Raw genomic sequence first — 27,623 nt, 5'->3', positions numbered from 1 at the left:
AGAGGATGGGTTTGCTAAAAGATTACGGTCTGTCCCCAATGCTTGTACAAATGTTATCTCCCACAAAGAACTATGCTTACCTTATATTACTGATACAGTAACGAGCTCCTCTGCTGCTATGGCTGTCTATTTGGAAATGGAAGGTGGTCCAGCCGAACCAATCTATTTTAAGGGATATTATGAAATTGGAGCATGCATCTAAAATCTCATGGCTGCACTATATAAGGCGCACTCTTGAGTCTTTGGGGCTAGGGGATCTTTATGACCACCCTGCCCATTGTGAAATCTTTCCTAAGACGAGACAAAAAAATCTTTTCTTAGAGAAAAGTGCACAAGATGGATGGAATAGAAACTAAGAAAAAGCCACAGTAATTGTATATAATGATATACCCCATAATTGCATAGATTATCTTTATATCTCTCTTTTGTCGGAAATAACCATCATCGATATATCTTGATAAGATGTCTCCTCAATTATGTGATAATAATGTTGGGCTAGCCAACAGATGTTTTCTTTGAATCAATTGGAATGTTGCCCCTGTGATACCATCTCAAGACAATTGATTGTACATATTTTATTCTTTTGTCAATTTTATGTAAAGGAGATTTATTATCCCATTTCTAAAGAAATTTAGCTTGCATAGTCATATTACAGCATTGACTGTTATGGAGAAGTTAGAGACACCATATCAATCAGTGACACTTGTAAAGCGCGCTACATACCCGTAGGGTCTCAAGGCGCTGGGGGGGGGGGGGGGGGGGGGTGCCGCTACTGCTCGAACAGCCAGGTCTTCAGCTTCTTCCTGAAGGAGAGGTGGTCTTGGGTCAGGCGCAGGTCGGTCGGGAGGGAGTTCCAGGTCTTGGCGGCCAGGTAGGAGAAGGACCTTCCTCCTGTAGTCGCTCTTCGGATGCGGGGGACGGCGGCGAGGGCGTGGTTGGCTGATCGGAGGTGGCGTTTGGGAGCGTAGAAGTTGACTCGGCTGTTGAGGTAGCACGGGCCTTGGTCGTGTAGGGCCTTGTGTGCGTGGGTGAGGAGGCGGAAGGTGATTCTTTTGTTGACGGGGAGCCAGTGAAGGTCTCTCAGATGTCCGGAGATGTGGCTGGTTCGTGGGATGTCGAGGATGAGTCTGGCTGAGGCGTTCTGGATCCGCTGGAGTCTCTTCTGGAGCTTGGCGGTGGTACCGGCGTAGAGGGCGTTGCCGTAGTCCAGTCGGCTGGTGACGAGGGCCTGGGTGACGGTCTTTCTGGTCTCGGTGGGGATCCACCAGAAGATCTTCCGTAGCATGCGTAGGATGTTGAAGCACGCCGAGGAGACGTTGTTGACTTGCCTGGTCATGGAGAGGGAGGAGTCCAGGATGAAGCCCAGGTTTCGTGCATGGTCTGTCGGTTTGGGTGCGGTGCCCAGGGCGGGAGGCCACCAGGAGTCGTCCCAGGCGGAGGGTGAGGAGCCCAGGATGAGGACCTCCGTCTTGTCCGAGTTCAGTTTCAGGCGGCTGGTTGTCATCCACTCGGCTACCTCTTTCATCCCTTCGTGCAGGTTGGCTCTGGCGGCGGCGGGGTCGTTGGTCAGGGAGAGGATCAGCTGGGTGTCGTCGGCGTAGGAGATTATGCTGAGGTTGTGTTTGCATACGATGGCCGCGAGGGGGCTCATGTAGACGTTGAAGAGGGTGGGGCTCAGAGATGATCCTTGGGGGACGCCGCAGATGACTTCGGAGGCCTCTGACTTGAACGGTGGAAGGCGGACTCTCTGTGTTCTTCCGTCGAGGAAGGAGATGATCCACTCCAGCGCCTTGTCCTGGATGCCGATGTTGCTGAGGCGCCGTACTAGGGTGCGGTGGCAGACCGTATCGAATGCCGCGGAGAGGTCTAGGAGGATGAGGGCCGCTGTTTCTCCCTTGTCCATCAGGGCTCGGATGTCATCGGTGGCGGCGATGAGGGCGGTCTCGGTGCTGTGGTTGGCTCGGAAGCCTGACTGTGAGGGGTCGAGGGATCTGTTCGTCTCGAGGAAGGCGGCCATCTGCTTGTTGACGGTCTTCTCGATGACTTTGGCTGGAAACGGGAGGAGCGAGATGGGGCGGTAGTTCTTGAGTTCGGTGGGGTCCGCTGTGGGTTTCTTGAGTAGAGCGCTGAGTTCGGCGTGCTTCCAGCTCTCAGGGAAGGTGGCGGTGTCGAAGGATGTGTTGATGATGTCTCGCAGGTGGGGTGCGATGACAGCGTCGGCCTTGTTGAAGACGTGGTGAGGGCAGGGGTCGGTCGGTGATCCGGAGTGGATGGAGTTCATCGTGCGGATGGTGTCTTCGGTGCTGATCGGGGTCCAGGCGTGGAGGGTGGTGGTGGGGGGCGGTTGTTCGGTCATGGTGTGCGTTGGTTGGTTGTTGAAGCTGCTGTGTATGTCCGCGATCTTGTTGTGGAAGTATGAAGCGAGGGAGTTGCAGAGGTCTTGCGATGGGGTGATGTCGTTGTTTCCTGCGCTGGGGTTGGAAAGCTCTTTCACGATGTTGAAGAGTTCCTTGCAGTTGTGTGCGTTGTTGTCCAACCGGTCCTTGAATGCTGTTTTCTTGGCGGCGCGGATCAGCTGGTGGTGTTTCCGGGTGGCGAGTTTGAAGGAGGTCCTGTTGTCCGGTGTCGGTTCCCTTCTCCAGACTTTCTCGAGGGCTCGGCAGTTCTTCTTGGAGCTCTTGAGTTCGTCGGTGAACCATGGGGCCTTCTTGCTGCCGGGTCTGCTGGGCGGGGTCCTCAGCGGGGCGAGCTCGTCCGCGCAGATGCTGATCCACTTCGTGAGGTTGTCTGCGGCCTGGCTGGGGTTCGCTGAGCTGGCAGGAGGGTGCTGGCTCAGGGAGGTGGCGAGCTGGTCTGCTGTGATCTTGTTCCAGCTTCTGCGGGCGGCCTGTTGCTGGTGGTGGTGGGTCGTCGTTCTCTTGAAGGTGAAGTGGACGCAGCTGTGGTCCGTCCATTGAAGCTCAGTGGCGTGGCTGAAGTCGATGTCCGTGCTGGAAGAGAAGACTGCGTCGAGTGTGTGTCCGGCGAGGTGGGTGGGGGTGGACACCAGTTGCTTGAGTCCCAGGTTGGCGAGGTTGTCGAGCAGGGTGCTGGTGTTGCGGTCGTTGTTGTTCTCCAGGTGGAAGTTGAGGTCCCCCAGGAGGATGTAGTCAGCGGAGGGGAGGGCATGCGGGCTGACGAAGTCGGCGATGTCCTCGCTGAATTGGGTGCGTGGTCCAGGGGGTCGGTAGATCAGGGTGCCTCTGAGGGTGGTGTTCGGGTTGGTGTGGATCTGGAAATGCAGGTGTTCGGCGCTGGTCAGGGTGTTGTCGGTGCTGGTCGTGAGACGGATGGTGCTCCTGTGGACGATGGCGATGCCTCCTCCCATCTGGTTGGCGTTTCGGTCCCTCCGGACGATCTTGTAGCCCTCTGGGATAGCGATGGCGATGTCGGGAGCTGAAGAGGCGTTCATCCAGGTCTCTGTGAGGAAGGCAACGTCTGGGGCTGTGGCGTCTAGGAGGTTCCAGAGTTCGATGGCGTGTCTGTGGACGGAGCGGGTGTTGAGCAGGATGCACTTGAGGTGGGTGCTGCTGGTGTTTGACTTGGCGGATGTTGGTGTGAGGCGGGTCCGGTTGCAGGAGAATTTGCAGGCGTGGCAGCTGAAGGGTCCGTGGGTGTGACGTGGTGTGGCTTGGTGGCACTCTGGGCGTCGGCCGGTGTTGAGTGCGTTGAGGGTGGCGGCTGAGTACGTCCTGCGGGTCGGTCGGGGTCTTCGAGGACCAGGGGTCCTGGCGCTGGTCGCGATCCGGTCGCGGACGGGCGCAGACGGGCTTACCTTTGGCGCGCCTTCGGCGCACAATCGGCGCGCCCGCTGCGCGTGACCGCTGCGCGTTCGCACGGTCGCCATTTAAGGCGAAGTGCGCGGGTGGGCGGAGCAGCTGGGAGGCGGGAGCGGGGAGGGTTACAGAAGAGAAAAGGGGCGGGGACAAGCGGCGGTGGCGGGAAGGGAGGGCGGAGGGCGGCGAGGTAGGCGGACAACAAGGAAGGAGAGCCTAGAACACGGGTAAAAGAAAATAATGCTAAACAGGCACAAATGAGCGACAAAACAGGGGAAAAAAGAAGTTATACGAATTTATGCTTTGTGATGGCTTCGGTTTTATGTGCAACCTTAAAAACTCGTAGTTTAGCTAATATGCAATCAATTTAAAGTCTTTTGTTATAATACCAGAAAAAGCAAGCTCAGTACATTGTAACAAAAATGAATTTTATATGATGCTTGTTTTAGGATTTTAAGAAAAAGCTATTTGATCTGTTATTAATAAAAAGGTAACTTTGTTTATAAGATCTACCCTGACTACAAAACTCATCTAAGCAAACTTGGAAAAATGATGTATGTCCCTCTACATGAATTTAGATTTTCCCCTTCTGACCTAATATCATCCAGAGGGTTAAGAACTAACAATAGAGAAGTCTCATGAATGAATGCAAGTGTTTGAGCAGGATGAGCCTTGGAAAGTATCTAAAAGCCTACTCTGGACAGTTCAAGAGCATCTTCATTTAGAATAAGGACTGCACATTTGCTGCATGCTTTGTCAATGAGAAAAATATAATATATAAATACAATGAATATTATAAAGTTGACAATCCTCGTAACAAAAATAGAGTTGAGCTCTAGTTAAAAGTAAGCAATACAAAAGAACTACACATAGCTTTTTCTTTTCAATTGCAAACAACTCTTATTATTAAGCACTTAATTAAAGAAAAGTCCAACAAATATAACACATTGATCACAGCACTGCTCCTACTTACTGGTCGATTTAGAGGTGTTATTTATTTCTACTACCATAATTGCAATTGATTTTCTCTGGACATCTGCATATAGTGATGTCACATTCATTCACTCGGGAACCCTCACTCCCCCACTGACCACGCACGCAACCTCGGAATCATCCTAGACTCCGAACTCAAAATGAACCGCCAGATAAACGCTGTTACCTCGTCCTGCTACCAGACCCTCCGCCTACTCCGAAATGCGTTGAACTGGATTCCCTTCGACCAAAGGAAAACCATCACCCACGCCTTCAACAGCAGCAGACTGGACTGCGGAAAAGCACTCTACGCCGGAATCAACAAGAACCTCACCCGCAAACTCCAGAACGCCACCAGCAGACTTGTCCTCAATCTACAGCACCACTGCCACATCAGCCAACACCTTCGGACACTACACTGGCTCCCCGTGGAGAAGAGAATCGCCTTCGAACTACTCACCCACGCCCGCAAAGCCCTCTACAACACCGGACCCGTCTACATGAACCACCGCCTCAATTTCCCTGCACCCCAAGGGTCCTTCCGCTTGGGCCAGCTCTCCCTTGCAACAGTACCACGCATCAAGAAGACCAGATCGGGAGGACGCCCCTTCTCCCCCCTCACAGCCAAGGCATGAAATTCCTCCCCCTCCACCAGACACCAACGCTCCCCAAATTTCTGAAGGACCTCAAGACCTGGCTCTTCGATGGAGCTCCGGGAGCTGCCCCACCCCGCTTCTAATTTTCCCCCCTCTGCCCCTTGAGGCCCCTTGGGTGAGTACCTGCGTTTTTTACACCTTATTGATTGACTTTCAATAGCTGAGTCAGTATGAGATGGCTGCCATAAGCTTATCAGTAAAGAAATTTAATTACACAAACAGCATGACCACTTGATTGTAATTTGAGACCTCTTATCTTAAGATCTGTTTTAGAGGAAACCTTTAGATTATTACAGTTGTCAGTCGCCCTTACAGTACATTCACAGATTGGCTGCAGATCACAGTGAGATGCTGATATGAAGCTTTCACTAAGCCAGAAGTTCTTTAGACCTCTTCTGGCAGTAGAAGACGTGGTGACTGTGGTGCTCGGTAAACCTTGTGACATATGTTGAAACCGATTATAGTAAATATCACTAATATCATCAGCTTACAAAATTGACTTAAAAAATTATTTCCAGGCTTTTTAGAAAATCAGATATCAAATATCAGATATTTTGCTAAATAAAGAGCATTAGAATTTTTGTTTCATGTTTAGATTATAAACTTAGTATCCACCTGCTATTTGTTGAGTCGACTTTGTGGAAAGCATGTGTGTTTTGACATTACTCTGAGGGGTCCAAAGAAAAAGAAAATCTCGCTGTTGTGAAAATTAAAATATGTAAAATTATGAGTTATAAAGAAACTACATCATATCCGACATTCTTTATATTGCTGTACCTGAGTGACATGGTTTAAGTTGAGCCCAACTTATAAATGCAATGTCATCCCTATGTGTCTTGTTTGAAAATGTTAGGCATGTGCTTAATCTTGCTTTTGAATTTAGCAGTGACAACGAAGTTAATATTTTTTGTTAATTTATCATTTTCCTTGTAATATTTGTATTCATATTTTGTTTAAAAAGAGATTACAAAGTTAAAACCACAGTATACTGCAATACTAACAATTCTAATTAATTTTGAGCAGGTCACTGCAGGAGAAATGAAACAAAACAGCATTGTACTTCAACACATGTAGCCAAACCCAACCTGGTGATTGACAATACGGCGATTGACCGGATCTGCCCCGTGAAAGTTTCAAATGAAGCCAGCATGTATACTCTGTGTGGGACAAATTAATTTAAAGTCTACAAGCTCTTTTGGTAGGTGAATAAATATTATATTTCCATATTTATAACTAGCACAGACTGGTGGTGATGCACATTGGCAGTAACTGATAACAGCATGTTTTTAGGTCTCGCCTGTCGATGCGCATGCGCATCGAGCAAGGCGAGAGTATTGCGAGTTATCCACTCTTTATCCACACTGCAAGGAATCGTGGCGATTCCTTGCAGTGCCCGTGACTTTTAAGGTCAATGCGCATGCGCATTAAGCTTATGCGCATGCGCATTGACCTTAAAAGTCACGGGCGCGTGCATGTCCGTCTTTGTTTACCCGCTCCGCCCCCTTCCCGCCGTCTCGCATTTCCCCCTGCCGCATCAAAGGCTTTCACGGCCGGCCGGCCATGCTTTCAGTTTCACGACCGGCCGGCCGTGTCAATTACATTTCTCTCCCCGCTCCGCCCCCTGCTGCGGCCGTGTCGCACTTCTCCTCCCCCCCCTCCCCACAGCAATGCCCTCCGTCTTGTTTTCGGATAGATACCATTATCTCTCTCTTCCTCCCTTTGTGGTCTCGCTCCGCGTTGTGCCTCTCTCTCGCCCTGTCTTCCCTTCGCCTTGATTTGCCCATGCATGTCCTCACAGCCAAACACCACACTCCAATGTGTCTTTGCAGCGCTCTGTGCATACAGGTAGATTGCAGCGCTAAGAACCCTTCCATGCGAGGAGAGCTCATCATTCCACCCTCACACAGATACAGGTGTGTATTGCAAACACAAAGGGACATATATCACACAGGTCATGCGGACTAAGAGGCAACAGCGAGGGATGCGCCCAGCCCCGGATCCGCGGAGCCCCCTTACCTCTGCTCCGTGGGAGACGCTGCGGCATGTGCACAATCCAGGGCTTCGTCTTGTCACCGATGCTTCGGCGGGCAACATCCACCAGAGACACGCCAGACAGTGGGATCTGTTGCTTGTCCGCCCTCCTAGGCTCGGGATGTCTTCTTATTTCCCCTATTTTTTTTTAAAGCGTTATGACACAGCAAGAGTTGACTGTTTTCATTTTCTTAACTTTCAGCCCTAATGCACACCCGCTGAGCTTCTGTGCAACAAGGTTAAATAAAACCATTGATAACGCTAATGCTTCTCTTTTAAGGGACGCCCGTTGGCATTGCCAATGTTTGTTTTCTGTGGATGCTCCTCTTTCATGTGCCCTTGTTTTGTTCGTACCGAGAATGTATCAAGTTCCAAATGAAAAACACAACACCGCGTTTTCTGTTAGATCTAAGATGCTGGATGTTGATTGGCTATTCCATTCCCGTCTGGCACTGAAAACAAAAATGTTTTGACCCATGTGACGCAGTTTATATTTTTATGTCTTTCGTTTCGCTTTTTTTTCTCCTCAGCTTGCTAGCGCTCAGGGTATGACTGTGGCTTTAACGGGCATGCCCTGGGGCCAGGAATTGTCTCCCGGTCTGGCTGACGCGCAGGACTGTCGAATATTTACAGCCTGGGCTGATTGGCTCCAGAGAAGGCAGTCTGCTGCGGACTGTGGACTCCTCACATAAACCCACACCACATGGGCACCAGCACGTGAGCCACCGGAGGATACAATTACATCCACCGGCTAACAGCACTTTTTATCGCTGCTCAGAGCAGGGTCTTTGTACACCGACATCTTCCACAGCACAGCCACTGGGCGGTCTGGCTGGTTTGACTTTGACTGCGCAATCGGATTACGGATACTCTCAAACCCCTTACGAGACATGTATTCGGAGTGATCATGCTAAAAATATACAGCAGACGCAGCGTGCACGCTGCACATGGAGGGCGTGCCTGCTGCCGGCGACACAGCCACAGAGTGATTTATTTAAGCGCGAAACACAGCGGTATCTGGGCGTTAAATCAGAGTCCAGGCAAAGCAGAAATATTTTATCAAGGAACTAGCCGAGATTGTTCTAGTTCTCTAGTCAGTGCGCTGCAGAGGGCTGGCGCTGCATCAGAAAATGAAGAAAACTACCAAACGGGCCAGATCTCAAGAAGTTTTGACAGGCGAGGAGTTGTGGGCCGAAAATAGAGGGCATGCGGTGGGCGGCACATTATTACACTTTTGACAACTTTTCTATGGATAGTAACAATAATTCGAGGGCTTGCAAAAGAAACCAGCCAGGCCCACCCAGTTTGCTAATTTCCTGCAGGCTCGAGACATGCTGTGCACTTTCTAGATATACCCTGCCGTGCCCATATCCGCCGCCTTGCCCAGGGCGCTTTTCAATGTGCCGTTTTGTCACAACGGCTCCGACACGGCTAGGATCTGAGACACTCCCTGCGCTTCCTGTGAAGAATATTGCGATATTACTCCCCCCGGCCACCCCCCCACACACACGATTCACAAGGTGCACACTGCTTTACCGCAGCACCGCACGTGCTGGCTAAACACCGCCTGTCACAGCTCGAAGCCCTGTGCATGTTATCAGAGCACCATGTAGTAGCTGAACACATCCTGCGGAAGGGACGCTGTGGTGAGCTCCTCCTGCAGAAACTGAGCACAAGCAGAGCACCCTTGTATCATCTGAGGCTCCCCGTCCCCGCATCAGCTCAGCACCCCACGAGTTAGCGGAGCGCCCCGATAATATAAACTGACCCCCCATCCCCTATTATAATTATTAGCGGAGCACTCCCGCATCCACGAACATTCACAGAGCGTCACCTGGTCTTATAGAGCCATGGGTTATCTAAGCGCTGCATGTCTTGACTACGCACCCTTTGGAACTGCCGAGTGACCCCTGCATTGCCGAGACCCCGGATCAACAGAACACCTGTGCATTAGCTGAGCCTTCCATGCATTAGACAAGCACGTCCTGCTGAAGGGACGTTGTGTTTACAAGCACATCCTGTCTCCAGCGGGCGCTTAGTCGCTGATGACCCGAGCTCCACTTGTCCTATGTGAGCAGCCTGGACAGATGAATCCCCTGCACGAGCTCAGCATCCCCTGCATCCTCTCTCACTCACACTCACTCACCCACCCTCACCCACCCTCACCCACCCTCACTCACCCTCACTCACCCTCACTCACCCACCCTCACCCACCCTCACTCACCCTCACTCACCCTCACTCACCCTCACTCACCCACCCTCACTCACCCTCACCCACCCTCACCCACCCTCACTCACCCTCACTCACCCTCACCCACCCTCACCCACCCTCACCCACCCTCACCCACCCTCACTCACCCTCACTCACCCTCACCCACCCTCACTCACCCTCACTCACCCTCACTCACCCTCAACCCCTCACTCACTCACCCTCAACCCCTCACTCACTCACCCTCACTCACCCTCAACCCCTCACCCTCACTCACCCTCACTCACCCTCACTCACCCTCACTCACCCTCACTCACCCTCACCCACCCTCACTCACCCTCACTCACCCTCAACCCCTCACCCTCACTCTCACTCACCCTCACTCACTCTCACTCACCCTCACTCACCCTCAACCCCTCACTCACCCTCACTCTCACTCATCCTCACTCACCCTCAACCCCTCACCCTCACTCACCCTCACTCACCCTCACCCTCACTCACCCTCAACCCCTCGCCCTCACACAGTGCAATAGGTCTCGGAGCATTTGAGTTAGAGCTTTTAGAAATGTTTATGGCTTTTTTTTTTAATTCTTTAGCATTGGCTACAGGAAACAAAAATGCTAAAGATTTACAAAAAAACCCATAAACAATTCTAAAAGCACTAACTCTAATGCTGCGAGACCTATTGCATTTCCAATGCTTGTTAAGGTTTGAAGTAGTTTCTGTTTGTTGCTGAAGAGATTTTAATGAAAAGGATTGGGAGGATGCTTACGTGCTGTAAATTCTAGTTTTGCCAATATACTTTGCAGCAGGGTTTTCAATAAACAAGGATGCCGTTTTGACTGATCTTTATCACAGCATAGCTAACAGTTCCATGGTATCTGTCCACTGCCCATTGCAGAATTTGGGGCTTCCGGAAAGGTTCACTTGTAGCGTACTTTGAAATTGAATTGTATCTTGTGAGAACAGGCACTTTCTTGTCTCCGACATCAGCAGTTTATGGATGCAGGGCAGTTTACATAAAGTAAAATTGAGACTGCGGTGTTGGCCATTGCCATCACATGAGAGTCAAAAACACAAACATTTATAAGCAGTTAATTCTTTGCTGATGCTCCCAGATACACTTGGGACCTGAATATGACTTTGGCGGTGCGGCTCCGCCCGCCACCCCACCGCCAAAGCTGTGGTCTTATTAAGAGTTTCCTCCTGTCTGGCAGGCTGCTTTTTGGTGTTCCCACGGCGGCGCCTCAGAAAATGGGCAATGCAATGGGAATTCCAAAAACAGTTTTTGCACGGCATGGACTATAAAGTCCTTGCTGTGCAGAAACTGGGGTGCATGCACACAGGAGTGCACGTGTTGTGCCCCCTTTGTATGCATTCACATGGGGAGGAGGCACAGGGGGCCCTGTAGGTCCCATTTGTTTCCTCTCCATCACAGTGTTCATGTAGTAGGAACCTCCATGACACCGCCAGCTGAGAGGAAACTTGTAATGTGCTTAGTGAGACTGCGGCGGTCCCTCCAAGCATATTTCGGCCTCCGGACCGCCGCAGCACCGACAGGGAATGGCGGTTCCCTGGCGGCTGCGGTGGGGCAATGGGGCAATGGAGATAGTGAATTATATTGTCCTTTCTACGAACTGTGAATTGTATTTAACAGCGATGTTTAAAAGCAATCTCTCCTCCACTTAATCGGGGCATTGTGATAGCAACATGTTGCAAATTAGCAGAGAACTGCCAACAAAATGGGTGTGTGCTTCTCTTTTAACACTCCCAGGCACGTTTTGAATTGCCGAATGAGCCACAGACGTTTGTGCAGCCTTTTCTGTAATGAACACTGAGCAGGGCCTTTGCAGGCGAGTGTGGCACGATGCAACTGTTGGAGCACCTTTGCCAGTGCACAGCAGCACATTAGAGACACAGGTGCATGGGCAAAGAAATCTTCAAGGAACACTCTAATTGTGCACCTCCTAGGAGATGGCACGCAGTGCACAGCTGTGCAGTTCAATGGAAGGGGCAGTGTGAAGACACCGAAGGTGCAGCTGGAGATGCACAGTGTCACTAGCTGCACTCCTTATCCCTTAGGACAGTTCTCAAGGCCCCAAGTTGATGGGCATTCGTCAGTGTTTGAATGTATTTTTGGGTATTGAGGGCATCCGCTGTCCAAAACAAGGGTCTAATAGTCTCCCCCAACCTGAGGTTGAACCTTTGCTCTTGTTGTTTTTGCTGTGACACAGGCATCTAACACACTCACTGAGTAAACACATGCACAGACAGTATTTTGTATGTCCAAAGCAGTATAACAGAAATAACTGGTAATGCCCGCATACCGTTGTCAATGCATTTTAACTTGTTTTTGCAGGTCAATATAAATGTTGTGTTGATGCTAAATTAATGCTATTTTTTTATGTGCCACAGATAAATGTGTCCATAACCCTATGGAGAAAAAGGACTATGAAACATGGCTTGAAAACATTTCAGTTACTTTTCATACCCTGACAGACTTGCAGAAAAATGAAACTTTGGATTACCTAATCAGCCTAAGTGGGGCAGTACAACTCCGACATCTCTCTAATAATTTAGAGACGCTTCTCAAGCGGGATTTCCTGAAACTTCTGCCACTGGAACTTAGTTTTTATCTGTTAAAATGGCTAGATCCTCAAACCCTCCTCACTTGTTGCCTCGTGTCTAAGCAGTGGAATAAGGTTATAAGTGCCTGTACGGAAGTGTGGCAGACTGCATGCAAGAACTTAGGTTGGCAGACAGATGATTCTCTCCAGGACGCTTTGCATTGGAAGAAAGTTTACTTGAAGGCAATTTTGAGAATGAAACAATTGAAGGACTCCAAGGCTTTTGAAAAGGCATCTTTAATTGGGCATAGTGCCAGAGTTTATGCACTTTATTATCAAGATGGACTTCTATGCACAGGTAAAGTCTAACATTTTCTATTTTTAAAGTGAGCGTGTTTTATAATGGTTGCTCTACCACTTTTTCCAACTGACTTGTTATTTGGATGGTGAAATGCAGATTGTATTGATTTTTGGAGGTACAAATGTCATATTTTCTTTGTGTACAAGTTCAACAAAAATATCTTAAGTGTTAAGGTGTAGTGTTGTGCAAATAGATTTTCAGGACATTGACACATATATATTTAAGAGATGAAAAGAAAATAGCAGACCATTACTCTTGCTGCACAAATCCACCTGAAGGCTCATAGAAAGCTCATGTGCTGAGGTTGCATGCAACTTCAAGCATAGCTGTAACTGAATGACTGAAAGTGAAAGGATTTAGCGCAGTCATCAAGTCAGTTTTCATTTAAGGTACCAATATTATTTTAATTGATAAAAATAAAAATAAGGAATCCTGAGAAGCCTATATTTTAGGCAGGCATATATTAAAGTGAAGCACATCAATCCACCAACAGCAACTCTGTTTAACTTATTAAAATTGCTGTATTTTTGGTAAGTGTTTAAACATGGAATTAACAAAATGCCATCCCTGCTGAGCCAAAATGTGCACACGCAGTACTTGCGACTCTCTGGCCACCTTCTTCCACCGCAAGATCGCAGACATCCATGACAGCTTCGACACCCAGCCACCAACTAAAGATGCCAACACCCCGACAACTCCCACCAAACACACCGACCTCCTGCTCTCCTGACACATCGTCAAAGACACCATCAAAATCATGAACACATCCACTCCGGCTCACCTTCAGACTCCTGCCCCCACCACATCTTCAACAAAGCAAGCTCCATCATCCCACCCCAACTCCGGGAAATCATCAACAGCTCCTTCGAGACCGCTAACCCGCAGAGATCAATGCCCTACTCAAGAAACTCAAGGCGGACCCAAAGAACCTCAAGAACATTCGACCATGCTTCCGTTCCCGGCAAAAGCCATTGAGAAAACCGCCAACCGAGCCACTTCTTCGAGGAGAACAGCATCCTGGACTCCTCCCAATCCGGCTTCCAAAGCAATCACAGCACCGAAACCGCCCTCATCGCCGCCACCAACGACATAAGGGCCCTGCTGGACAGTGGCGAAACCGCAGCCCTCATCCTCCTGGACCTCTCGGCCGCATTTGACACCGTCTGCCACCACACCCTGCACACATGCCTCCCATCCTCACCGGCAGAACCCTGAGAGTCCGCCTCCCCCCATTCTGATCCAAAGCCACCACGATCACCTGCAGCGTACCCCAAGGATCATCCCTCAGCCCGACCCTTTTCAACATCTACATGGCACCTCTCCCCAACATCGTCCAAGCGCACCACCTCAACATCATCTCTTACGCCGACGACACGCAGCTGCTCCTCTCCTTCACCAAGGACCCGGCCACCGCCAAATCCAACCTCCATGAGGGAATGAAGGCTGTCGCAGAGTGGATGAAGACTAGCCGCCTGAAACTGAACTCGGCAAAACCAAAGGGGATGATGGACGTAGTGTTGAACATTACAAGCACTCACCCCCAGTCAGCTGACCTGGGTTTGATCCATCATCATTTTTAGCTCTTTCCGACGCCCCAGTTTAGACATGGCCATATGCAAATCAGTCTGACCCTGTGCCTCATGGCAATAGTCCAGCCCGAACTGCAAAGCCCTGGCTTCCCTGGACCGGAATCAAGCATCCTGGGACCGATTTCGGCTCCCAACCCTCATCAGCCAGGCTATCTTAAATCCAGTGGCAAAGTGAGCAAGGCACCCACGTCTGGGCATTCCCTGCCAACTTAGGGCGAACAAAGCAAAACCAAAGGGGATGATGAACGTAGTGTTAAACATTGCAAGCACTCTCCCCCAGTCAACTGATCTGGGTTTAATCCTTCATCATTCTATAGCTCACTCCACCACACCAGTTCAGACATGGCTATATACAAATCAGTCTGACCCTGTGCCTCATAGGAACAGTCCATCCCGAACTGCCAAGCCATGTTTTCCCTGAACTCGGACAAGACGAAGATCCTCATCCTCTGCGCCACCCTCTCCGCATGGGACGACTCATGGTGGCCGGCCACGCTGGGAACGGCCTGACACCCACCAACCACGCTCGCAACCAGGGGGTCATCATGGACTCAACGCTCTCTATGACCCAGCAAGTCAACGCAGTCTCCTTCTCCTGCTTCATCACCCTCTGCAAGATCTACACTACAGATGGATCGCCACCGAAATCAGAAGGACAGTCACCCAAGCCCCTGTCAGGAGCAGGCTGGATTACAGCAACGCCCTCCACACGGGAACCACGGCCAAACTCCAAAAAAGACTTCAACGCATACAAAACGCCTCCGCACACCTCATCCTTGGAATCCCTCGCCACTGCCACATCACCGCCCACTTGAGAGACCTCCACTGGCTCCCGGTCAACAAGAGGATCACCTTCAAGCTCCTCACCCACGCTCACAAAGCACTCCACAACGCCAGACCAGCATACCTCAACGAACGACCACCGGCGGCAGATCGTTCTCCCACCTCGCCGCCAAGACATGGAACACCCTCGCCACCCACCTGCAACACACTCTTCTCAAGACCTGGCTGTTCGATCAGTAGCTGCTTTCTCCCACTCCCTCCCCCCCTCCACTAGCGACTTGAGACCTTCAAGGGTGAGTAGAGCGCTTTACAAATGTTTGCTTTGTGGAAAATAAGTACAAACTTGGTGAACATTATCGGCGCCATCTTGCCCCTTTCCAAGCCCATTCGTGCGCGTAAGCGGCAGCCATTTTGAGCACCATGGCCTCCCTGCCCCTCGCTGATAGCCAGCGCGTCTCTCTCTCTCTCTTAACCTCGCAAGCATTCCCCCGCACGCTGACAACCCCCGCTCTCTCATGCCTTGGGTCATAAACCCCTTCTCGGCGCAGCTTCACCACGGAATCCCATCCTGTTCCCAGCGCGACACCTCCCTTCATTCCTTTCATGGCCTCAAACCCTTCTGATGCAAACCCCCTTTTCCTGTGTCCCCGTTTGTCTTCCCTGTTCCCAGGCCGCCACCTGGCCCTGCGGATACTGTTTATTACCCCGTACAGTAGGAAGCTTCCCCTCCCCATCAAAAGATCCCCGAACCGATCAAAGCCCCCACCCCATGAGATCCGATCAAACCCCATGCATTCCGTGAATCGGCGGAATGCCCTGCTGTGCGACAACCATCACCTGTTGTGACCGGGGTGGGGAATCCAACTGTAAATGTATGTGGGAACGGGTCTGAAGGGGAGATTCCAAGGATGTTCTTTCAAGTACTAAAGTATTGCGAGAATGTGTTATGTGCAATAAAGGTCGTAAACCCTAGTATAAGAGGCCAGGCCTCAGAGATGTGGTTAGAGCACCTCGTGACGATACTTGCTGTCTGAATTGATGTGTTCTCCTCCGGAGAGAATAAAATCCTCGTTTCCCGCCTTCCAGTCTCCAGCGCCTGCTTCTTCATTGATTAATATTGGTGGGTCATAGAGGCGATACCGCCGGGCAACATAAAAGGGTCTTTGGTTACCGGTTGTCTTTGGAACCCTTTTTAACAATTGGCGCCCAACGTGGGGCCCATCAGCGACTCGTGGATCCAGTGGGAGAGGTCCCGACGACAGAGTGAACGACTGCAACGATCGGAAGGTACCCTGTCCGATAGACCCTTGTCTGACAGCCGATCATCCGAACTTCACTGGTTCCGAACAGACCTCTCTCGAGTGATCTGCGGTCCTGACTGGGAACCATCAGGAAGTGCCACGAGAAGTACGAAGAGAAGAGGACGATCGGGCGCTGGATTCGGAAGACGAGAAACTGTCCATGCGGTCCGGGTAAGGTCGTGTAAACACGACGAATTGCGAAAGTGATAGATAATTGGAAGTGGTTGATAATTGTTGAGAAAATACTAGTATTACTTTTTGTTAATTTATTAGAGATTCACTGTCTACAAACGGAGAAACAACAGGCTCTCCCTTTATAAACAGCGAAGGATAGGTACGCACCCATCGGACCCATCTTTCTCCCCCATTGATTAAACTGTTATAGATTGTTTTCTGGAGATTCTCTGTCTGCAAACAGGGAAAAATAGGTCCCCTCTTTACAGATAGTGAAAGGGTAGGTGACGCGAACTTTTGCGAGCCTACTTATTCTCCCCATTGACCATATTGATTTTTTATTTTCGACCTAAACATTGATTAACTGTTATAGATTGTTTTCTGGAGATTCTCTGTCTGCAAACAGGGAAAAATAGGTCCCCTCTTTACAGATAGTGAAAGGGTAGGTGACGCGAACTTTTGCGAGCCTACTTATTCTCCCCATTGACCATATTGATTTTTTATTTTTGACCTAACGTTGATTGCTCAGAATTGGTTCATGAGGTATTCACTACGTGCAAACAACGTAGAATAGAAATATTCTGTCTAGTCTTTGCGCGCAGTGATAAGATAGGTAGTGCTGACTATTATCCCATTGTGATCCGTCATGCCTGTCTTCTCCCCACTAGTCAGTAGCCTGTTTAGCCCGGACCGCTTATTAGAGATGAACCATCCGGCTCCGCTGGAAGGCACCCCTAATAAGGACATGTTCACAAAGCATGGATTAGTTGCTATAGCCTATAGCCAGCTGTGGCATAAATATACAAAAAAGGATCGAGAAAGACAGTGGCCACTGAGAGGATCCTTTGATCTAGACAAAATAGAAACGGTAGAAATAGCCCTTCGTAGGAATGAAACAACACCTATTATGCTCGATAGTCTCGGCATGTGGCGCAAAGAAGCCACACGACGAAGGGAAGGCGACGAATCTAGAAAAGATGAGGGGACACGACGGATAACCCTCCAAACGTCTAGTAGGCAAAGGGAAGGGCCAGCGATGGCACAGTCCCGAGGAGTAGACATGGAAAGAGAACGGTGTAGAGGGATGTGCCGACAAGCCAACCCCGGAACACAACGACCCGAAGGTAATCCCCCGACATTACGCACAGGACGAACAGATGTAAAACAAAACCAATGTGCTTTTTGTAAATGTCTTGGACACTGGAAAGCCCAATGTCCGATTCTGCAAAGCATAGGTAAGAATGGAAGGTTGACAGAAAGGACGGACCGGCAGAAAGGAAAAAGGCGTGAGATAAAAACCAATCAGACTAGTACAGACAGGACCACCCCGTTTGATTATGCTCGATGGCACAGATTTCGTCAGACCAATTTTAACGACATGTTAGAATTCTGGGACTGATTGCTCTCTGTTGCTCCCCCACTCTGAAAAACAAACACAACTGCAGGTCAGTGTAAACAACCCCCCCCGTTAGAGAAAAGACTCAAGGAAGCCAAGCGTCTATTATATAACTTAGGATTTAATTACGGTAAAACACACAACCAACAGTAAATAGAATAACTAGTAGAACTCTTTAAAAAACAAACTTTACTAATAGGAAAAATACAAAACATATTATGCTCACTCCGGAAGTCTCCCAATGTAACAGTTTGATGGTCCCGCCCATCCGAAACACATAGCACGTGTGGGGCGGGGCCTGCCAGCAACCATGAGCCAAAAAGAGATTGCTGGCGAGAAGGTACTGGAGACCCCACACAGCGGGCAATGAAATGGTCTTCCCATACTGCCCTTCCAGGGATGGCGTCCCCCGGACCGCGAATAGGGAGGGGGCGGATGAAAATGACCCCCTCCCTTGTATCTCCTGGTCCGGCCATCACGAATTCCTCCATCGAACGGATGCAGGGTGGGCAGGGAGGAAGAGGCGACGCGGACGAGCCTCTTCCACCTCCACAGGTAGGAGGCTTCCCTGCCCTGGCCCGACGCCGATGTCCTCCAGCCGGGCGACGGCCATATTTCCGCAACACAGGACACACAATGCCCGACTCGTATATTTTCTCAGTACAGGATATACAAGACCCGGCTGGTATACTTGCGTGGTACAGGACACACAATGTCCGATGGGCATATTTACGGAGCACCGGATGTACAGTGGTCCCCCAAGAGTCGGAATCAGGGGTGTAGGGTGGTCATCATGTGCGCCCCTGATTCCAAGGGACGGTGTAGGAATGCGCCGGGAGAGGGAGACGGCACGGACGAGCCTCCCTCACCTCCCCAGACGAAGGCTCCACTGCTGCACCCTGGCGCCCCGAACCAAAATGTCCTGCTCCAGCAGCATGATGCTCTGTCTTTTGCCATCACAAGAAGTTTCTTCCACTCCTGATGGATACGGCAAAGGTGGCTGCCACAGGGTCTCAAAATGGCGTCTGGGCCCTCGAAAGGCGGGTCTAGGCCGCCGGAGTAACTTTGTCCGAAATTGCAACTCGGGCACTTGCCCACCTGGGCGCAAGCCCCCACCATCGACAAACATCCCCTCGACTTTGAAGATTCTACCAAAGTCCCAAGGGCCCTCGGCCCCTTCAGGCTTCCGGTGAGGAACAGTTGCATTGATCTCAAATGAAATAACCACGGCACAGCAACAAGATGGCGGTGCTCTCGTGTCTGCATCGGCCTCCGTCTGAACCACCCAGGAACATTATGGGCTAACGAACTCGAGCAAGTTCCGGCTGAACATCAACATGACCCGGTAAGAGAGACTTTACCCCCTCCCTCTCTTGATTGACGGCCCACACCACCAGCCCCTTTGTTAGCACAATTTTCTTTTGGACTGCCGAAAGGGACTCTGGTCCAACCGCCAATTGTCGGGGATATTTTGCCCCTGATGCTACTTCCGGACTAAAACCGGCCTCGCCCAAAATGGCGCTGGTATCAATGAAAACTAACGGATGCCTCATGGTGTTCCTTAGCTAATGAAACTTGATGTACTAAGATATATATATATATATATATATACGAACCATTGCGCACTCGATGTTAAAGGGAGGAGGGTTCACTTGGCGAACATTTAAGAAGGGTTCCGTAAAATGTTGATTTCAATGAACAATTTATTTTTTGATATTTGTTGTAACTGATACATAACGTCGCTCATGATGCACACCCGCGGTTTACATCTAGGAAATGTGATTACGATGAGCTTGACTGTGTTTCCATTTATGAACTGAAATGCCCCTGATTCCTTCGTCACGCAATGAAATGTTTTTGGTTACTTGCAAATAATTAATTAGACCTTTTTACATGTTCTTGTGCTACAAAATAACCCCCTACTGTATGTGCTTCCATCGACGACATGTCAGACCGAAATATGAATTGCGCTCTCACATTTTACGTACTGAATAATTCTACAAATAAAGGTCTTAAAAAAGGCTATGGATAGGCATCGCATACTTTTGTAAATGCGGGTATCGGTGGGAGGGTTTTTCTGTGCGCAACTGTTCTGCTCTTTTTTTAAGGTTATCCGAGAAATGGTTGTTCGGCCCTGGGTTGATGGTCGAATCAAAGGTATGATACGCTGCCTCCAAGAAATGCGACTAAGCTCAGGAACTGACGTATGAAGAAGGACCTCGACTTCTGAGAATGGGTAAAGTAAAACGGTGTGATCGATGAAAAGTTATAAAGATATGGTGGTCGAAGGTACTAAGGTACAGGGTTGAACGAAGAGCTGATATGCCTTAGAACATCACAGCTTTGGGAATGATTTAGGGATCCCGATGGCCGGATACATCTCACTACACACGATCCTTAATGCCATCCTCGAACCTCCCCATGAACCACCTATCACATTGCCTGCCCCCATGACTTTAGGAAACCAGAACCCTAGGGGATTATATCCCGAAGAGATAAGTACGAGTATGTGGTAAGTAAAGGACTTTCGTGCCTATACATTTGATGTGTTCGAATGTTGTCCCCCTACCCCCCCTTTTTTTTCCCCCTTTTTTCCTCTGCAGGTTACATTAGAATCCCGATTAGAGTATCATAAGGGATCTGGAACCACGTCACGCCCGATGCATGAAAACGGACTACCGCTGCAAGACGACACAAAAAGGACGCCCTGCCCGATGCACGACCTTTTTGTACTAGATCTAATGCTTTTCTGTCCCAAAACTGCATGCCTTTTACATCCTAACACAGACCCGAAACGTCTAACGTTGGGTAACGCACTGAATAGCCCAAACAATACACGGTCATTCTCTATGTCCCATGCGTACTGTTTTGCCTATTCTCTCTCTCTCTCTCTCTCTCTCACTCTTTCACCCCTCCACACTTTCCCTCTTCCTAGCGACTGGCACCTAATTGGCGAACCTGGTGCACCTCCTGATTGGCCTCAAATACCACAAGTATTTGCAAAAAATTTGTCCTAAATAAAATTGTATCGGTACCACGTTACTGCCTCTCCTTTTCTACTAAAATATGGATGAAATTTAAATTGACCGATAAGAAAGGGACAGGTAAGACGACTAAGGTTCCCTAAATTTGACCCACTCTCAGGGAACTATTTGTCAGTGGCTTCTGTGACAAAATGTGTCTGTGGTAATGCGACCATCCCCATTGAAAATTGTCTCCGTACCCCAAGCTGTAAGAAATGATCGGGACACCCCCATCTACCCAAAATGCCCCCAGTTTGGTATCAGCTGCCCTGAACGAGAACTCGAAAAACGCCCCTTGCTCTCCTAATCGCTTTTCATAAGATCCCACCTTCCCCGAGGATAAGTTTAATAATTATCGCAAACCACCCCCCGAGTTTTTGTAGTAACCAGGTTGCGAGGATTTATATAGAAAGTTAGAAAGATGTATGCAAAGTTAAAAATTAGATCGAAAATCGAAAGACCTTGTTGCTGTAAGCCTTGCTGAAAATAAGATGTTTTGATGTAATGAGGACTTGTTTAGCCTATGTTCTTCCCTCAGAAGGATGCCTATCAGACTATGGTGAATAGCACGTTGCACTTTTTGTAAAATACAAGGCCCTGAAGACCAGCCTAGCCCTGCAAGACTCGTACTAGGGAAATGGGTCTCTGCCAGAAGAACTGACATCTACTATAATAGACATATGACAAATGAACGTAATAATCATCAAAGCGTCAAAGAATTAGCCAACAATAGGAAGTTGTAAGGAATCCAGCAAAATCCATCATCAATTGTTTATACGTAAGCCACAAAAATCTCAAATGTAGCGAGTACTTACCCCAGTTGCTTGGTGTTGGGAGAGAAAATAGACTTATGTAATTACCTTTTTCTGCAAAATCTCTAAAGACTGTCTTTTCAACACTCATTTAAGGGTATCACTGTCGGAGGGGAAAGAGACCGGATGTGGGAGCACGCGGCCTGACTGCGGATTGTGGAACATCAGCGACGGAGGCCGAGGCGAGACCACAGCAGTAAGGAGTCGCAGGACGGGGCACTGTTTCAAACAAAGCTAAGGAAAGGGCTGACCTGAAGCCCCTGCTCTATGATCAACGTGTGCCAAAAAGTCCCCGCTCTCTGAACATGGTTACGGACCCGCCTGTCGCAAACCCTCCGTCCCCCCGATCTGTTCCCGACTTGGCCTTGCTCCATCCCCTCCTCCTCCGACCTACCATAAGGACTGTTCACACCCGCACCTTTCCACCCGAACTCCCAAGTTCCTCCAAATCCTACTGAGCTACCCAGAGAAGAGTACTCCCTGCGTCAGAAGGGAGGGAGCTCCGACTAAGTAGACCACGAACTATGTTAAATCCCAGAACGGTGACCTAGAACTCCACCAAGGGTCGCCCCCGAAGAAAAGATAAACAAAGTCTGTGGTTCTGCCCGCTACCAAGCACCCTGAAGATGATGGAAGCAACAGGAAATGCCCACCACAGAGACTCAAGAAACGAACAGATCTCACAATTCTGGAACAATTGCACTTTCCATTGCAAAATCTATGCTCTACATTACGGAAGAAGATGCACCTGCTCCAAAACCGTAACGCATTTCCCCTACGAGGTCTGGCGAAAACCAAACAGAATGCACCCCTGCCCGCAGACGACTCAATCCACATGAACATTTCTGTTGATAGGTAATCCAGGTGCTCCACAGTGCCGACAGAAGACGACAAAGGACAACGAGAACTCTGATATATATATATATTTTTTTTACTGTATCTCATTTCTCTCCCAACCACCATTGGACTGACTATGCACCCGCCGTATACAAAAAGGACTTACTTATATGATAACTTACCAGTTCTTATTCTATGATCTGTACCCAACGCTCTCGCTACATAATTCTAGTCTGATATTGCATTACGATGACTTTTTTGCAACCAACTTAACGATGAACCCGCCTACTAAATGATGAGATTTTTCAATATGATGTTTATAATGTGATGTTTATGTACAGTTCTTTCACCTAAGTCCCCTCTCCCTTACTTATGACCGCTGCATATAGGTGTAGATAGGAAATAGGCCAGCAAGATGTCTTGGAAATGTTAAAGGGAGGACTGTGGAAAATAAGTACAAACTTGGTGAACATTATCGGCGCCATCTTGCCCCTTTCCAAGCCCATTCGTGCGCGTAAGCGGCAGCCATTTTGAGCACCATGGCCTCCCTGCCCCTCGCTGATAGCCAGCGCGTCTCTCTCTCTCTCTTAACCTCGCAAGCATTCCCCCGCACGCTGACAACCCCCGCTCTCTCATGCCTTGGGTCATAAACCCCTTCTCGGCGCAGCTTCACCACGGAATCCCATCCTGTTCCCAGCGCGACACCTCCCTTCATTCCTTTCATGGCCTCAAACCCTTCTGATGCAAACCCCCTTTTCCTGTGTCCCCGTTTGTCTTCCCTGTTCCCAGGCCGCCACCTGGCCCTGCGGATACTGTTTATTACCCCGTACAGTAGGAAGCTTCCCCTCCCCATCAAAAGATCCCCGAACCGATCAAAGCCCCCACCCCATGAGATCCGATCAAACCCCATGCATTCCGTGAATCGGCGGAATGCCCTGCTGTGCGACAACCATCACCTGTTGTGACCGGGGTGGGGAATCCAACTGTAAATGTATGTGGGAACGGGTCTGAAGGGGAGATTCCAAGGATGTTCTTTCAAGTACTAAAGTATTGCGAGAATGTGTTATGTGCAATAAAGGTCGTAAACCCTAGTATAAGAGGCCAGGCCTCAGAGATGTGGTTAGAGCACCTCGTGACGATACTTGCTGTCTGAATTGATGTGTTCTCCTCCGGAGAGAATAAAATCCTCGTTTCCCGCCTTCCAGTCTCCAGCGCCTGCTTCTTCATTGATTAATATTGGTGGGTCATAGAGGCGATACCGCCGGGCAACATAAAAGGGTCTTTGGTTACCGGTTGTCTTTGGAACCCTTTTTAACAGCTTGATTGAATGAAAAATTAGCTAGCTCCCCATAGACTTAAGAAAGTCACTAACAAATTTCACTTTCCTTGGTATTCCAGTAAATTAAATGCTATCTGAAAGTGATAGATTTCTTACCTTAGAATATCCCCAGGCGTCAGACTGGATCCTGTAAGTTTTTCGTCAGCAGTACCCCTGCGTGTTGGTAGGTGGCGTTGTGCGGTTCCGCTGGCGTCGTAAGCTCCAAGATGACGTCACAGAGACTACTAAGGCGCCACCCATGCATGCTGATGTCAGTTCTTTTTCCGCGCCAGCAAGCGCAGATCTGGTTAGAGCACGTACCCTAGTTACTGTTTGCCTAACTTGTTGAGACTTTTTGTCTCTTCTCTTTTGAGTCTTTGACTCCAGGTGCCAAGTTAGGATGCATTGATTTAAATCCTGTGAGTCCTGTGGCCGTACTATGTCGGTGACGGATCCCCATGACGTTTGTCTCTACTGTCTGAAGCGCGACCATGACTCTCGTTTATGTCCGGACTGTCTGGCCATGGATCCGAAGGCTTTGCGGGATTGGTCCCGAAAGCTGCTGGAGGCCCGGCAGTCGTCTCTGCGCTATTCGAGATCCAGGGTCGCTCAAGGGACTGCCCGCGGAGCCATCATTGTGGTCAAAGTCTTCACCTTCGGAATCGGGTAAGAGACGTCACAAAAAGAAGTCGAAGAAGCGTGTTTACTCTCCGACGTCCCCTGTCGATCTTCTGATGCAGACGAGTGGGCCAGGGGTTCTTCCCCTGTGGCTCCGTTGGAGCCTAGGAGTCCCACCTCCTACCCACCTTATCCGGGTCCATCAGCGACTCCGGCCCAGGTGCAAGAGTTTCTTTCCGCCATGGACCGCCTTTTCAGGCCTAGGGCTCCCGCTGGTGTGCCTTCGGGCCCCGCGGGCTCTATGGAGGACCCTTGCTCACCTTTGCGCTGCAAGGTCTTTACCCGGTAGCTCCTGCGGCCCAGGGCCCTCTGCCGACGGCTCTGTCCCCTGCGGCTCCCTTCCCGGTGCCAGCTTGGACTCCGTTCGTTCCACCCTTGCCCAAGTTTCCGGGTAATTTTGCCCCAACTTGGGACCCACATTGGGACATGGAGCCAGATCGGAGCCGACTAGCTTCGTTCCCGGCGTTGTTTCTGACTCCGTTGGAGCATTTGTTTACCCCTGTAGCTCCCCCGCTGCTTCCGCCTGTGCCTCGGGCCGTGGAGGAGGGAGATGACTGGGAGGGGTCGGAGAACCCTCTTGCACGGGCCGTGGAGGAGGGAGATGACTGGGAGGGGTCGGAGAACCCTCTTGCACGGCAGTGCGTGTCCGAACATGAGTGGGCAGAGGAATCTGAGGATGCAGGTGGCCTTGACCTCTCCTCTAAGCCGGGTTTTATGTTTCCTCCCGCTGTCATAGAGGAAGGTGCCACTTATTCTGCGGTGCTCCGTAGAGCAGCTGAGGCCCTTGACCTAGCTCTGCCTACTATCTCTCATAAAAACCAACCTTCTTTCTGAAGTGCTTCAGCCGGCGGCAAGTTCTTCGGAACGTCTGCTCCCATTCAGTGAGGCCTTGACGGATGTTTTGATGGACACCTGGTCCAAGCCAGCCACGGGGGTTCCTGTGGACAAGAACGTGCCTCGGCGTCATCGCCCGGCACCGGGTGACCCTGCCTTTATAACTACTCATCCGACTCCGGAGAGCCTGGTCATTCAGGCCTCCACTTCACAAACTGCGTTCCCTACCCCCCTGCCGGATAAGGAATCGAAAAAGCTGGAGCAATTTGGGAAAAGGTTATTTTCCTCTGCCAGCCTGGGGCTGCGGTCAATCAACACCGCATGCCTTTTGGGCCGCTACTATCATGTGGTGTGGGACACAGTGGCGCAAACGCTGCCCCAGTGCCCCGAAGAGGTTCGGGCTGTCCTCTCCCAAGCTGTTGCCGAGGGTAAGGATGCCGCTAAGTCGCCATTCTGTGTGGGCTGGACACCGCTGACTCTTTAGGGAGAGTGATCTTCACTACAGTGCCCCTGCGTCGCCATGTCTGGCTGCGGTACACTAGATTTTCGGAAGACGTCCAGAGTTCCCTCATGGACATGCCTTTTGATGGTAGTCGCCTCTTTGGCGAGAAGGTTGACAGTGCGCTGGAGGATTTCAAGGACTCTCGGGCTACGGCCAAGTCCTTCGGTCTCTCAACCACACGCCCGGCCATATGTTCCTTTCGTGCCCCTCGTTCATTCGGAAGCCTGTGCAGACCCAAAATCAGCTTGGCTACGGGCGTGGAGGCCCCAAGGCCGCACTTGGGGCCAGCAGGTGGGTCAGTCCACCTCTGGTCCTGCAGCATCCGCTTCAAAGCCTTCCTAGTTCGAGCTTTGGGGTGCACCCCACGCCTGTGGGAGGCAGGATTCAACATCACCTCCCCCACTGGCGCTCTGTCACGTCGGACAGTTGGGTGCTGCAAATTGTCTGAAGGGATTACTCCCTCCCCTTTGAGTAAACCCCCACCCCCCACCCCCCCAGCCATGCCACCTCAGTTCCACCGCATGCCGGGGGATCACTTTGCCCTTCTCCATCAGGAAGTTACGGCCCTCCTGGCCAAGGGAGCCATCGAGCACGTTCCTGGGCCAGAAGTAGGACGTGGTTGTTATTCCCACTACTTTCTGGTCCCCAAGAAGGACAAAGGGGGCCTGCAACCCATTTTAGACCCCAGGAACGTCTATCACTTCCTCCGGAAGGAGAAGTTCAAGATGTTGACTTTGGCTCAGGTTTGGCTGCCCTCGACCCCGGAGACTGGATGGGCTCATATTTTCATAACAACACAGAGATAATTGGGGTCCGAGGGATATTTTAAGACCTGCCCTGGTTCATATCCCCAACCATTAAAATACAATACATATAAAGAACCGGGGGTCTTGTCAAAAAACCAAATGTACTAAACTATAAGGCAGGCGCAACTGTTATCAATCCAGTCGAGGATATAGAATTCCTATGAAGCCTTTATATGAGAAACGCAACAGTGAACAATAATCAGACACACAAGTGAATGTTAGTAAGACTCAAAGAATATAACTAAGTGAAGAATGGATTCCCATCAAATGTCAAATAATGATCTTATTTTCTCATTTGGTCATCCAGAATATTGGGGTGACGACCTGTCTCTAGATCATCAAGACCGTTTTCACGCCCAATCTATAGGATATTCAGTGAGTAAGGAGGCGGTAAGGAGGACGGTGGCAGAGTTCCCCGAACCGCTGTTCACCTGCAAGCTATCTAAAAACACCGACAGTCAGGCATTGATGCGTGGGACCAGTAGGAGTCTGAAAACGCGATTTTAACTATTTCGCCGTATATGTTAGCATTGTAATTTTAATTTTATCTTAGTTGCCTACATTGTCACTCACAGTGGTAGAAGTCTCCCTGTACTGCCTGGGCTCGATACTGCAGCCTGCCCGCCCCGGTCAGACTCGGCAATTAGAGCCGTAGAGCGGAGGGCGGACAGGTAAGAGCCAGGCACTTCCGCTAAGAGCAGAGGTTAGCGCTCTAGTGGTTAATGTCCTAGGGCTATTTAGCCACGCCCGCGCTCTAAGCGCGCAGCGGTTGCGCGCAGGGAGTGCGCCTTAGACAGCGCCTAAGACAAGCCGAAGAGAAGCCCGTCTGCACCCGGACGGGACCATGGGCTCTATTTCTAAGACCCCAGATTCTGCAGGTATTATAAATTCTCCTATTCTGCACAGGTATTACGAAGCTTGAAACCAGCTGTATCCGTAGTCTGTAATCGCAATAATTG

The 27,623-nt window shown here is 50.1% G+C and overlaps 1 protein-coding gene across 2 annotated transcripts in view; it reads left to right on the top strand.

Moving 5' to 3' along the window:
* Positions 1–27,623, top strand: part of FBXW2 (F-box and WD repeat domain containing 2) — a 186,751-nt gene that overhangs the window by 8,384 nt on the left and 150,744 nt on the right. Inside the window, exons 2-3 of one of the 2 annotated variants that reach the window (XM_086920956.1) lie at positions 6,467–6,641; positions 12,099–12,608. In XM_086920956.1, the coding sequence (XP_086777082.1) occupies positions 6,581–6,641; positions 12,099–12,608 (571 nt within the window). In that variant the 5' untranslated portion in view covers positions 6,467–6,580. The remainder of the gene's footprint in view (positions 1–6,466; positions 6,642–12,098; positions 12,609–27,623) is intronic. The other variant, XM_086920957.1, reaches the window with a different exon arrangement.

The sequence above is a fragment of the Lissotriton vulgaris genome, chromosome 5 (genome assembly GCF_964263255.1).
Source record: "Lissotriton vulgaris chromosome 5, aLisVul1.2, whole genome shotgun sequence".
Lineage (NCBI taxonomy): Eukaryota > Metazoa > Chordata > Amphibia > Caudata > Salamandridae > Lissotriton > Lissotriton vulgaris.
The sequence above is the reverse complement of the archived record's forward strand: the minus strand, read 5'-3'. Positions and strand labels throughout refer to the sequence as shown.